A 15,602-nucleotide genomic window follows, 5' to 3' on the forward strand; every position below is an offset into this window, starting at 1 on the left:
AAGATGATTTTATGTTATTAGTTTAGGTGAAAGTTAGCCTAAGCTAATATAATTAATAAGTCTCGAGCATATATAAAGTCTTGTGTTAAGCTTAACCCGTGCTAGTTCCTCGGAGCTAGGGCGTACGTGGTCACGCGGTTCGGGAATCATGATACCTCCCGTGGCATAGTTACGTTTGAGTATTCCGGGTGGAGTAACTAACCACCAATGCGTAAAGGCATAAACGGTTTATTCAGTTGGATAGACATTGTCTTTCCTTAACGACACCGATGGACCACCTTATGGTTTACCCATCATGTCGGGTGTGACGACTCCGTGTATGGTCTATGACCGCCTACACACAACCCCACATCCCTATGTAAGTGGCATAAGTCACTTAGCTTATGTCTAGGCAAAGATATAAAGTAATGAAAGAAAGATATGAAAGAAGAGTTAGGCACATTAGGTATATGATGATCCTATTGTGTTATATGCTATGTATGTGATATTAACTCTTATGACACGCTTTGGTTAATATATTATGAAATGGCAAATGTTTTCAAATCATGTTATCTTACTTAGCTAATTGATTAGCTAACACTTGTTCTTTTGAAAATGTTGTGCCTTCAGGATAAGGAAGCTTGAGTTAGGAAAAGATTAGCTCGGTGAGATGGGTAGAAGTAATAAAAAAGATTAGCATTAGACATTGAATGCTTAGACTTCACCTTTTAGCCATTGTTTGGCTACTTCATTTATGATTTATGATGCATGTAATAATGATGGCATTTATGTTGGTGCCATGACTTGGATTTTACTTTTATTGTTTTGATGATGTACATTAGTAACACCATTTATGAAAGGTACCATCCGTTATGGATGGGGCAATTTTTAAAGTGATCTTTTCCACTACATTTTTAAACGCCGTTTGGCAAAGATTTTGAAAATCCAGGTTTTTAAATGACGGGTGTTACACTTTGTGGAGAGTGAATGCATAAATTCATGGGAATGGTTTTTAGTGTGTTTGGGTGATGATCTTGAACTGCCACATAATGCAAACTTTACATTCATTTCTGATAGGCAAAAGTTAAATTATGTTTAATAATGTTTAATTATTTTTAATTATGTTAAATTATGCTTAATTATGTTTAATTATGTATAATTTTGTTTAATACTGCTTAATTCTGTTTAATTGTGTTTAATTGTGTTAATTCTGTTTTAGGGTATCCTTCAAGCCATTAATAGGCTCTTCCCAAGTGCTGAACATAGGTTCTGCCTGAGGCATATCCAGGAGAACTTGAAAACCAAGTTCAGAGGATGTGGGTTAAGATATCACCTTTGGTTTGCAGCTACCAGGACAACTGTGGTTGAATTTGAGCGTGCAATTGAGGAGATAAGGAGACAAGATTCTAGGGCTTTTGACTAGCTAAGGGCTATACCAGCAACATCATGGTCAAGAGCTCACTTCTCTGGCAAGTTAAATGTTTATTGGGATGTAAAATGCAAGTATTATGTCTAATTTAGTTGTAAATTACATTATTAGTGGTCTATCTTCATAACATGTAGGGCTGAATGTGACATACTCTTGAACAATATATGTGAGTCATTCAACCAATTAGCTGGTTAAGGGTAGAGATAAACCTATTATCATTTGTTTGGAGTTTGTGATAGTGTACCTTATGAAAAGGCTAGTTGGTGTACAAGAGGTCATAGATGTATCTACTGGTCCAGTGACCCCAACAACAATCCTAATTCTAAAAGCAACTAAGGAAAAAGCCTCTAGGTACAATGTCATTTTTAATGGGGAGAATAAGTACCAAGTGACAAGGCCATGGAATGACCAATGTGTGGTGAATATGGTACAGAGGACTTGTTCTTGTAGGAAGTGGCAATTGACAGGCATCCCTTGCAAACATGCAATGGCCACTCTAGATAACATGCATAAGTATGGTTATGATGTAGGAATACCAGAGGACTGGGTATACATTGCTTACACACTAGAGACATGGAAAAAGGTTTATTTATTCAAGATTCAACCCATTGTTGGTGCAACTTACTGGCCTGTTGGTGCAACTGAGAATGAACAATCTTTCGTCAACAATGGTAAATTGTCTAAGAAGGGAAAGACCATCATTAGTGGAAAGTGTAGACGAAAAGGTCATAACTCTAGGGCATGCAAGGGTCAATCAGAAAATACAAGTCAACCAAGGTATGTACTTGTCTTTAATTTATAAGTCAAAGCGCATTTTTTTTGTCACCATTATCTTCTATTTACTAATACTTGGTAATATTTGTCAAAGTGCAAGAGTGAGGAAACCAAGGCAGCCAACTGAATCAAGTCAGCCAACTGAATCAAGCCGGCAACTTAATCAAGTCAGCCAAGTCACCAGGCAGCCAAGTCAATCTAGGCAGCCAAGTCAATCCAGGCAGCCAAGTCAATCAAGTTAGCCACCTGAAGCAAGTGACACAAGTGAATCAACTCACCATGAGCCAAGCAGTCCAGTTAGGATGGTTGTTTAGGATTCAAAGTCCAAGGACTGTTGTTAGCCCTAAAGGCAAAAGGATGATGGTTGCATCATCTTTTGCAGGTGTCAAGACAGTTCTCAAGTAGTGTGGTTCAATTTCAAGTGAATAGTTTCTATGTTTTAGGTGATCCAGTTATGTAGTCCTTGACATTTCTATGTTTTATGTATTTGTAATGTGTATGTGCAACCTAGACCAGTTATGTGGTCCTACACATTTCTATGTTTCATGTATTAACCTATTTTGAACCTGCATTTTGTTAAACTATTAATACATGAAAACAGGCTATGCAATATGATCTTTGTTTTGCAAAATCTGGAATTAGTATGTATTTTAATGTGTTACTTTGCATTTTGTCAAGCCTGCATTTTGTTATTGATACATGTCAAACCTACATTTTCATATTTGCATTTTGACAAAATCTGGAATTACTTTGCATTTTGACAAATCTGCATTTTGTTATTGATACATGTTAAACTTGCATTTTTCTATTGTTTGGTTAATTTTAGTCAACCCATTTGCATTGCATTATTTCTGCCATTTCCAAAACACAATTCAATTTTACCAAAACACAATTATGCCAAAACACAATTCCATATTACCAAAAGGCAGTTCCTACTTCCATTTCCATTCAAATTGATCAAACAATATTACAAAAGACATTACAAAACACATTGTTCTTACAACACATAATCTACATATTACATTCCCCATTCAGATTCATATTACATTACCAAACTACAATTATTCTCACCACAACTGCCCAAAAGAACGACTTTTAGTAGTCATATTTCACATTTCTTCCAAAGATAACCTATCACCAAACCAGAAATACACCGACTGAGGAACAAAGACCTCTTCAAGCAGCTGCTTTGATTTTCCTTCTTTTTTATTGTTGCTTCCAATTTGTTCTTTGCCTTGAACAATCCGAGTTTGATATCAATAGCTCACTGGCACATCGGTGGGTCAATCCATGGAAATAACCCACAACTAGCGGTCTGGAAAATCATTTTACATTATAAACCAACAAAGTTTATAACTTTTTTCAAATAAATGAAGGTTTTCGATATTACTTACTTGAACACAACAAAAGAACCTTCTTCCAGGGTTCCTCTTAGTCCACGAACGACGAACACTTGCTATTCGACCACAAAAGCAACGAACACCCATCGAAACTTGATTTTTGTTCGACCAGCTATGGGGTTTGACCTAAATTTTGGGGTTTTTTTAGCCATATCGTTTTTTAGGGTTTGTGTGTGTGTGTTTTTTGTTGTTTAATCGTAAAATGGGAGTGAAAATAAGGGAAAAGGGGAATATATATATACGACGGGAGGGGCGAAAAGTCTTTTTTGCCCTTACGTGAATCGCGCATGCCATGGCTAACGGCCACAATCTCACACCGCTTCCCACTTCAACGTTGATTGCAAAAATTTGACAACTTTATTTAAAGGTTAGGGACGAAAAGTGCAAAAGCTGCCAACTTCAAGGACGAAAAGTGTAATTTACCCTATTTTTAAATCATATATTTAAAAGTTAATTATAGAAATCGTCCCTGTTGTGAACTCGCACTTGCAGCTTTCGTTCTTAAGTTTAATAAATTACAGTTTTAGTCCAAAAAACTTTACTCCGTCAACGCTTTTGGTCCTGACCATAAACATCCGTTAAAAAGGAGGTCACGTGTCAGGCACGTGATGGATAATCTCGTAATTTGACTTAGAGTTCATTACATATTTCGTCCCTGTCGTGAGCCACTACTTTCAACTTTGGTCCTTAGGTCTTAATAATTAAACTTTTAGTCTAAAAAATCTATAAACACAAAAACAAAAAACATAACTTATTTACCAGATTATCGTCATCTTCATCTAACTACAACACTAAATTTATATAAATCAAGAAAAATATAAACAAAAAAAAACAATCTTTTCTCAACAATTATTTGAAATAATTTGATTCATCAAAATTCCATCGAACTAAATAAAAATATCTTCGATCTATATCTACATCTACATCTACATCATCGAGTTGTATATATCCGATCTAAATCTATATTTTTTTCATTTCTGGTAACAACTCCAACACATAAAAAAACTTGTAACACCCCATAAATTAAGGTAATTCAAATAGGTATTTTTAATCTATATAAACTAAAATATAAAACGGTAAGTACAACTACTTAGTGAAAAACCAGAATCTAACATAAAATGAATGCATATTTTAATATATTATATTTTCTAGTACATAATCTGAATCTCATTCAGACATGTATTATGAGGCTTATTCGGAGCCAGCCTGAAATATGTTCAGACGCATATTCTAACATATAAGGAATTCCTTTTCTAATAATTCTGTAAAGGTACTCTAACGTACATATAACATGTGGCTTACCCCATAGAGAGATATCTAGTTCGATTCCATATGGGGTTACCTTCTAAAATATAATAGGTACGTACCCTCATACATGTCTATATGCATTCCGAGTACTACCCATTATTTTTATTTTATAATTTCTGGTAATTTATGCATTCAAATAAACATAACATATGGTGTACCCATACGAGAGATATCTAGATCGATCCCGTATGAAGTAACCTTCTAATAATGCGATAGGTACATACCCTCATACATATCTAGACGTATTCTGGATATTACCTACCATTCTATTCTATCCGTTACTCACCTTATAATCACCGTTAGCTTTTAAGTAAAACTTGATTCATCTCTTGTATCACCTATACACAAACATAATACACGTATCACTTAAAGATTAAAATACATCTTTACATAATAACTTCTTTTATATTCTATTACATTGTTGAAAGACTAGTCAATGTATATTGCTAAACTATAATTTGTAAATGCTAATCTGCTATTAACTATAATTGCTATTATTTATTCCTTTTCTGTTTTCTAACTCGAGTGAGTAGTAACAATGTTTTTGATCCCTCAATCCGGGTATATTACTCTATTCTACTAGTTTATACAGCTGGGCTTGCCACAATTTAATTGAATATATATATATATATATATATATATATATATTCACAACTAGAATTTAGCTTATGCTGATAGAATTCTCATTTTCTACCCCTTTTTAATATTCAATCTTCTAATTTTAAGCTATTATGACTTGACAAATCCGTAAGGCGTTGATTAGACATTATTATGATTACACTATACACATCCTCATTGACTTGTCATCTTTAAATCTAATTACACTTTAACTATGTTCTAATAATTCTTTTATAAAACTAAAGGCAATAAATTCTGCAAAGAAATCTAATATAATTTATTCTTATCACTATAAAACTTTTACTTTCTAGTTAGCTAAAATCAAGTTTCTCTTCAATCTTGAGCTAGATATCTTCACGAGAGGGACACATACTAATGACACCATATTTTCACACACTATGTATATGTCGTGTTTGTAGAAGGAGCTCCCAAATACTCCTGTTAACTTCCCTTTTGTTTTTTCTTCACTTTTTCTTTTATATTTCTACATATATATCTATTTGATTAACTTTATCTAATAATAATAAATATGAACTTTACATATATAATACAATAGTCCCTAAAATAACTTATTGTGTGCAATAAAGGCACTAACTAGTTGACTGGTATTTTAGGCATATAATAGATATAAAAACGCCCGGGATTTTTTTTTTATAAAACATTTATTATTTATTATCTTTTATTCTAAAACCTATAACTATTCTCGTTTCTTTTTACAAACCGAGAGGTAATTTATGATAACTGACTTGTTACCTTGAGCCATATACCATTCTATTATCTAATCACGAGACTTTATATAATATAAAACAGAGTATAAGAACAAGACTGTCAACCATTGGTAACTCGAGAGTTTTAATCAGGAATAAATTATGACAACAAAATGTTTTACTCCAAATGTCACAAGGCAGCCACCAAATCTATTTTGGTAAGAATATGGTCAAATAAAAACACTAATGACTCGAGAGATATGACCAAGGCAGCGTGTGGTTGATATATAAACTCGATGAACAGATTTTACATCAAATATTGAAAGACGACTACCACCTGAATAACCTTGGTAACGAACAGTTGGTCCATACTAATATGTTAATTTATTTGGATAATGATTATTATGATTTTAATTTTTAATCAAAATAATAATGACATAATCAATGTTCAATTTTAAAGATTGGAGAGCTATAATTAACAATAAATTATTAGGCCAATTATCTTTTACTATATATAAAGATTTACATTATAAATTATTCGTTTTAATAAAAGTGCTCACGTATGAAAATAACATGTAATTAATTTTATATACAATCGCATTTTCATTTTTGTCTTAACTATATTACTCCTAATATTTTTTTCATACAAAATTTTTAAAGTTCTTTAAAAGAACTAAAGATAATTTAATGATTATAATTTTATATAAATGAGTGTATTTTTATTATTAGTATTTACTTAGATATAGATGGGGTAATAAATGAGTGGATTTTCCTTCGCGTTCGTGAAAAAAATACTGAAATATTCTAAAGGATGATGTTGTTAACATGGTTTCGGAGTTTCACGACCAAGCTTTTATTCCTGTTGGGTTTAATTCTTCTTTTATTACGCTCATTCCTAAGGTTAGCAACCCTACTCTCATGTCTGATTATAGACCAATTAGTCTTATTGGGGTTCAATACAAAATCATATCCAAACTTCTTGCTAATTGACTTGCCAAGGTTATTAACTCTATTGTTAGTATTGAACAAACGACTTTTATTAAAGGGAGGCAAATATTGGAGGGACCCCTTTTGCTCAATGAAATTATTGATTGGTATACAGGTAAGAAGAAGAAAATGATGTTGTTCAAGATTGATTTTGTTAAAGCATGTGATTCCTTGTCTTGGGATTTCTTATTTTATAGAGTTAATTATATAAATCGTCCATGTCGTGAACCCCCACTTGCAGCTTTCGTCCTTAAGTTTAATAAATTACAGTTTTAGTCCAAAAAACTTTGCTCCGTCAACACTTTTGGTCCTGACCGTAAACGTTCGTTAAAAATGAGGTCACGTGTGAGGCACGTGATGGGTAATCTTGTAATTTGGGTAAGAGTTAATTACAGATTTCGTCCCTATCATGAAACACCATTTTCAGCTTTGGTCCTTAGGTTTTAAAAATTACACTTTTAGTCCAAAAAATCTATAAGTACATAAACAAAAAACATAATTTATTTACCAGATTATCATCATCTAATTACAACACCAAATTTATATATATTTAGAAAAATATAAACAAAAAAAACCATTTTTTCCCAACAATTATTTGAAATAATTTGAGTCATAAAAAATCCATTGAACCAAACAAATATATCTTCGATCTATATCTACATGTACGTCATCAAGCTATATATATATATATGGGGATAGGAATATAAGGCTGTCGGGTATTTAAGCTTAGGTGTGGAACACTCACATATTGTTTTTTTAATCCATAAAAATCATGGGGGCTCATGCATTTATTCATTAAACAATAAAATAATAAAATATTAGTATGTGAGGGTGTCGGACAACCTTATATTCCCTTTTCCAATATATATATATATCCAATCTAAATCTATATATCTTTCATTTGGGGTAACAACTCCAACACATAAAAAAAACTGGTGGTAAAAAGAGTATATGGATATAGATACGATTTTATGTATGGTGGAAAGAGAAATTTAATAGGGGTATATATTTTGCATGTATATATCTGCCACCAGTTTTTTTTATGTGTTGGAGTTGTTAAGAAAAATGAAAGAGATATAGATCTAAATTGGATATATACATATATAGCTCGATAATGTAGATGTAGATATAGATCGAAGATATTTTTGTTTAGTTTGATGGATTTTTGATGAATCAAGTTATTTCAAATAATTTTTCTAGATTTATATAAACTTGGTGTTGTAGTTAGATAAAGATGATGATAATCTGGTAAATAAGTTAAGTTTTTGTTTTTGTGTTTATAGATTTTTTGGACTAAAAGTATAATTATTAAAACCTAAGGACCAAAGCTGAAAGTGGTGGTTCGAGATAGGGACGAAATCTGTAATGAACTCTAAGCAAAATTACGAGATTACCCATCACGTGCCTGACACATGACATCCTTTTTAACAGACGTTTATGGTCAGGACCAAAAGTGTTGACGGAGCAAAGTTTTTTAGACTAAAACTGTAATTTATTAAACTTAAGGACGAAAGCTGAAAGTGGGCGTTCACAACGGGACAATTTCTGTGATTAACTCTATTTTATATGCTTGACGCCATGGGTTTCGGTAATAAATGGGTTTCATGGATAAAGACTTGTCTTTTGTCAGCTAGATCTTCAGTTTTAGTTAACGGGAGTCCCACTAAAGAACTTGCTATTCAATGCGGTTTACACCAAGGGGATCCTATGGCTCCTCTTCTATTCATCATTGCTATGGAAGGGTTACATATTGCTATTGATAACCTAGTCAGAAATGGCCTCTTCTCAAGCGCTAAAATTAACCAGGTTTCAATATCTCATCTCTTTTATGCCAATGATGTTATTGTTGTAGGTGAATGGTCTGAAAGCAATTTGGTTAATATATCTAATGCATTAAGATTTTTTTTTTATGGGATATCGGGCCTCAAAATTAACTTTCAAAAATCTTCCATAATTGGAATTGGAGTGGCAAATGAGGAGGTCAATCGACTTGCTAGTACGACTTGTTGTAAAGCTGAAAAGCTTCCATTAAATATTTGGGCATCCCGATGGGTGGAAGCCCCAAGCGGATCTCTTTCTAGGAACCGATCATTAATAAATTCAGAACACGTCTTTCGGGTTGGAAGGCAAATCTTCTTTCCATTGGCAGTAGAACTACTTTAGTTAAAGCGGTACTCGGTTCCCTTGGTAACTACTTCTTGTCTATCTTTCATATGCCAAAAGCCGTCAATAAGACTCTTGAATCTTTAAGATCTTCATTTTTTTGTGGTGGGTCTATGGATAAGAAGAAAATTCATTGGGTTAATTGGGGTTCGATTTTGAATGGATTTAAGTATGGCTGGATTGGTATTGGTAGTTCTGAATGCGATGAATTGGCGTAGGAATATTAGACACGGGATTGAGCAGGAACAATTTGACCATATGCTGAAGTTTTTACCTACTAATGGATCTAGTGGTGAAGACTCTTGGACTTGGAACCTCAATGGCAATGCTCACTTCTCGATCTGTTGCTACTATTCGAAAACATGTAGACCAGAAATCTCTCCCAAGTAATGGAGTCCAATCTAGCTAGATGGAATAAACGGGTACCCAAAAAAGTGAATCTTTTTGTATGGCGACTGCTACGCAATAGTATTCCTACACCTATTAATCTGTTTGGTCGTGGTACTGTTGATGTGAGTACGGTTCGATGTAACTTATGCAATAATGGAATTGATGATACGAGCCATGTATTTCGTGACTGTCTTTTTACGAACACTATTAGAAGAAGGCTTAGCGATTGGATACAATACTCCATCCCTGATGTAAATCCGTCAGAACTGGTAGATTGGTATAAAAGCTTACAGGTTACTAATCCAAAACGCGACATGATTGAAGCTATTCTCTTCGTCGGGTGGTGGCATATCTGGAAGGAGAGAAATAATGCTCTACATAATGGTAAACACGCTACCCTGATCGATACTTTCAATTCGATTATGTCTCTTGGATCTCTTTGGATGTCTAGCCGTGATAAGAAGCGTAATTACGACTGGAACAATTGGCTCATGAACCCAATGGAGATTGCATGACTTCATCGACGTGTTCTTTGGAGCTTACTCTTGTATGGGGACTTCATTCAAATGTGTTGTGCATGGTCTAACTATATACTTCATGGAGAGGTTTTGTCTTGTGTTACTTTAATTGTTAGCTTACATTTGGATTTCTATTGGCTGCTTTTTACCCCGCGACATGGTTGAAAAACAACCAAGGTGAAAACCGGTGGTTCAGCTCTTATGGTTGGGAGTTTTTCTCGTGTCTTTTTAAGGTAATCGGCATGAGTTTTTTCACTCCTTTTGAAATCCTCGCAGTTAATGTCTCGGGATGAGTCTAGGAATAGTTGTAATGTTTCTTTCTAGATTGTAAATGTAAAAAGATTGTACTCTTTGGCATCTAGCGACTTGCTAGTTTGCTTTGTTGTTTTAATATAATTATATTTTAGCCTTTAAAAAAAAAAATTATCTATTGATATTGGCTTAATTACCTAATGTCATGTTGCTTTATTTGATAGATACATATTATGGTTTAAAACTAGCTAATAATTTAGTATTTGATTTTATATAAATAAGAAAATGACATGTTTTTGAAAATTTTATTATTAAATTACATAAACATGTTTTGTTCTCAATATTTAATTTTACATCGTCATTATATACAAACATGACACACGTTAAACATGAATCATCTTTTCTTTCTCAAGTATCGAATTATCAATGTTTTTAAAATATTGCTAATTAGTGTAAATTAAATACTAATAGGCCATTAATATAAGTAAATGTTATTTTATATTCATATTTTTATAATATATGAAGTTTATTGTGTAAGAGAATGATATCATGTTATTTGCACAAAGTATACAATATAATGTTTAAGTGAATTAAATTTTTATTATTATATTACGAAATAAAATATTAAGATGTGAGAGGTTCATACTCACGTTTAGATATCTAAGCTCCACATAATTCCTATCCTTTGAACCTATACGCTACATGGGTTAAAAAATTAAAATATTTATCAAATATTAAATCAATATTATAAAATTTATTCTCATATCCGACTAATTAATAACTAGAAGGAAAAAAGATGAACGTAAATTCAAATTGTCAATTTAGTATTTAAAGCAATTTCCTCCATCTTGGATATAACGAACTTTGTCGACTAAATAAATTAAAATAAAAATGAGTTTACATACGAATAATACTTCATTTAAATTTAAATAAAATGATTTCTATCAAACAATCAACAAATGAACAAAAATCGTATTTGCAAACTAAATGAATGTGTTACATAAGCTTTTTAATAACGTCTTTTAATTATGTATAAAGATTACCCTCGTATTACGCGGGATAATAATCTATATCTTTAAAAATAAAATTTTTTTTTCGATCACATGAAAAGTTAGTTAATTAATGACAAAACTTATTTTATGTCTTTTTCTAATGAAAACTTTTGACGGAATTTTTCTTTGACTAAATACTTTTAACTACCTATGAAACATAATTACACAATAATTATTTTAAAGTATCGGTGTGTTAACACAGAAGCTAGTAACGACCCTGAAAATTGAAATACCTAAACTGAGTTGGTAGAAAAACGCCCATAACTTTTAATGAATTTAAATACATAAAACAAATTGTCTATATATTAAAATACTAACATAATAACAATAGATTACATATATAACAAAATCATATTAATTAGTGTAATCGAATCAAATACGTGTTTATTTATACGTATATAATAACAAATTATGTATACATTATACATATAATTATAGATATTATATTTTTCAAAATTCCATGCCCTCTTTCAAACAATCAAACATATATCTACTCCAAGAATCGAATTTGTCCCTCGTTTAGGCCTCTTTGGCGGAGCTAATCTATCTCTTCTTTGAAAGATGTGGATCATTTGCTCGCAACAGAGGATTTAACTTACGTTGTTTTAATCGGGTATGCGCTAGAGATCTCTCCCACCGTCAATACCTAGTAGGAGGAGAAACCTCCAACTAAACCGTCCGAAGGCACAACATTTATTTGGGATAAAACTCTACCCCTCTGCAGAATTCAAACCTTTTACTTTATTTGTGAAATTTTTTCAAATGTCTTCCTCATATCTTTGAATTCGACACTGCAAGTAATGTCATGTAATATAATATGGGAAGTGATATATCTACAACTATTTTTATTCATTCAAAACAATATATGCATTGAACGATTATACACTGTGCTGTAAAATATATATCATTGTTGTAAATGACTAATAAGTGATGCAGATATATCATTCCCCAATATAATATGATATAATAATTTTTCTCACGAATCACGTAATTGACGTTAGACACATTGGGCCACACGTTATTGTGCTCATGCTTTATGCTTCCTTATTTTACTACTCCAATACTCCATGCAATACTATGATTTTGTGCATCTAGTTTTGTGTTCGTACTTTATGCTTCCTTATTTTAATTCTCCATGAGTCCATGCAATATTTCGTGCATCGAAGAGAATAAATTTATGATAGCGCGTTAAAAAGGGAAGGAATTTGTTGCAAGAATTAATAGACGTGGCCACAGATAAAAGTTATAAGTCACAAGTTTAAATCTTGTCAAAGGCAAGAGTAAAAACTATATTTAGTGACTCATATGTGAAAATGATGAGTCACCGGGTATGAGTTCTATGCAGTGTGCGCTCGATCTAGGTTCCAAGACGATACATGAGACTAGAAGATTACCACTCATTTACCCTTTTTAATTAGAATTAAGTGAAGAACAATTCAGAGCCCCTACTTTTATTGTGGAAATATCTGTTAGAATATAAACATATAAATACATAACATTTCATGAGTACGCAGCGGATAAAAACGTATATGTAATCATATTAATTAACAAAGAAATAATCGAAGAGTGTACCTTTGCGCAAACCTTCTAATAATATTATTAATAATATAATTATTATTAGTTAGGGTTTAAAGTAAAACTCCTCTAAGACCACACACTTAACACCCCTATAACATATGCTAGTATCCGATCACGAACTCATAAATTCATTGTGTATCTCCCTTATATCGAAAAACCCATGAACCGAATTCCATATGTAGTCGTCTAATAAAACCAAACTACAATTAATGCTATGCATTAATAATATGAGATCCATATATGAATTTTGAATGGCACTAAAACAGGTTCGACCGATTTTAAGAAAGAAGAAAAGAGAGGTTTTGTTTTGGTTTTACAAATCTAACTGTTTTACAAAACCCTTAAATTTTAACCTTTATATATAGAGATATTTAGTTAGAGTTTTAAACTTGGTAAACAAGTTTAGTCAAGGCCTAAAAATCCCTTGGATATTTCGGTTCATCTTATTAGTGTACAATTAGAAAACTTTTCAATTTACACTTTAATCCATCTCCTTTTATTAATAAACATTTATATAACTATTAACTTATATTTATTAATTATTTCGTGATTATATTAATTAATATATTACTTTAATATACTAATTAATAACATAGAGTTTACTCTCGTAGGCTTAAATAATTACCGGACATGCGTTTATTATAACGTGATCAAATACCAACAATATCAAGTCTTTTAAGGCTTGAACGGGTTAGGCTTGGCTGGACCGGGCTACAACTAAGTCCGACCTAAGTTTTTCAAGCCATTTTTTCTACTAGTCTACGTTCTCCACCTTACTTTGATTTGGTATATTTTATTCGTTTATAGTTGTAATCGTTAAGTATTCTTTTAAAGGTGTGAATCACTTGTGTATGTTTGGGGTCTAACGTACATTTTCTCAACCTATCATGTTCGTACTGAAAAACTCTCTTGCAAAATGATATCTAATTTAAACCCTTAATGAGAAAATCTTATTACCCAAAAATCTAAAGGAGAAATTCACATAGATCCACCATAGTGAAGATTAAATATTTTTGGTCAACCCAAAACTTTGATTCTTGTGAAAAAATAGTCTCCTTACCCTAGATCATTTGGTGATGATTTGATCATATTGTAGACGTTGAATTTCATTAAGATATACAATAATTAGTAACAACCAAGTATTTCTATCCGAGTGTTGCCCCGGGAGAAAAACAAAACTCTCGTGACAAAAGTTTAAAAACATTACACCGAAAAACAAAATTTTCGTGTCAATAGTTAAGAAAATAAAAATTGTGGTCAAAAGTAAATTTGGTAACAAAATTGAGAAATCAAAAGTTATGTGGTAAAGCCCATTAAAAAACACTTTCGGAGTGAGAAAAATGTTCGGTGATGAAAGGTTAAAAAATAAAAGTTAAGAAAGAAATGAACTTTTGATGAAAAAAGCTTAATGAAAACCAAAAGTTATGTGGAAAAAAGTAACTAAAGCAAAATTTTGGTGACAAAAAATTAAAATCTTAAACTTGAAAACAAACTCCATTAAATATCTTTTAGTAACTACCGTTAGTTAATCAAGCAACACTTAACGGTCGTTAATTAGTTATTTTAGTTGTGCAATAACAACTTATACCTTAAGCATCTAGGGGAGTACTTTTAGCTGCAGTACTCCCCCCTCACATGCCTAAGTTACTTTTTAGTATATATATATATATAATAGCTATCACATCACAAAATCATTTACAAGAGACTATATATAAAAATAACAAGATTACAAAATGTAACTACACAAAATTTTCCACGTACTTCTTATTATAGCTCAGTGAAGTAGGTTTGAGTCATGCAGATGGGGTAGGGTCTTATCCCAATTAAATGTCATGTTTTCGGACGGTTTAATTAGGAGTTTCTCCTCCTACTAGTTATTGAGGATGAGGGGGTTCTCTAGTACGGACCTAGTTAAGACAACATAAGCTAGATCCCCTATTGCGAGTAAATGATCCACTGAAGAATTTTTAGGATCTAAACACATATATTTGAATGAACAAATCATCTTGATTAATCAACCAACAATATTCAAACCAAAAGAGTTAAAAAAAAAAAAAAAAAAAGAGAGAGAGAGAGATTACAATAAACCAACACCATGTGAATTTAAGGGCAAACACAATCAAGTTATGTAACACCCCGCTAAAGTGAAATACACGGGATGCACAGATAAGCACAATTGCACACAGTATATGTTCCAACACAGCCATTAACATTAAGAGAACAGAAGTACGATAGTTATTACAGAACTTAAAATAAACTCAGAATAGTCAATAATCATAAGACAGAACAATTGTCTTTAAGAACCAGAACTTGAACTGGAATAGCAAAGGTGAGGTCTTCACAGCTCCTGATCTTGAACGCTCGAACAATCGCCAAATGGATGAGCTTAGAAAGGAAGACTCCTATGCTAAAAAGATCTACTTAGCCTAGCCTGAAAAGCATGTACA

General features: G+C 32.2%; 2 protein-coding genes across 2 annotated transcripts; both read left to right on the forward strand.

Annotated features, from left to right (window-relative positions):
• Nucleotides 1–8,780: 8,780 nt before the first annotated feature.
• Nucleotides 8,781–9,365, forward strand: LOC122587914. The gene has a single exon (XM_043760066.1). It carries the CDS (start codon nucleotides 8,781–8,783, stop codon nucleotides 9,363–9,365), a length of 585 nt encoding a protein of 194 aa, XP_043616001.1.
• A 389-nt stretch (nucleotides 9,366–9,754) lies between these two features.
• On the forward strand, nucleotides 9,755–10,270 carry LOC122587915. The gene has a single exon (XM_043760069.1). It carries the CDS (start codon nucleotides 9,755–9,757, stop codon nucleotides 10,268–10,270), a length of 516 nt encoding a protein of 171 aa, XP_043616004.1.
• The last annotated feature ends 5,332 nt before the right edge of the window (nucleotides 10,271–15,602 follow it).

This window comes from Erigeron canadensis, chromosome 2 (assembly GCF_010389155.1).
Source record: "Erigeron canadensis isolate Cc75 chromosome 2, C_canadensis_v1, whole genome shotgun sequence".
Lineage (NCBI taxonomy): Eukaryota > Viridiplantae > Streptophyta > Magnoliopsida > Asterales > Asteraceae > Erigeron > Erigeron canadensis.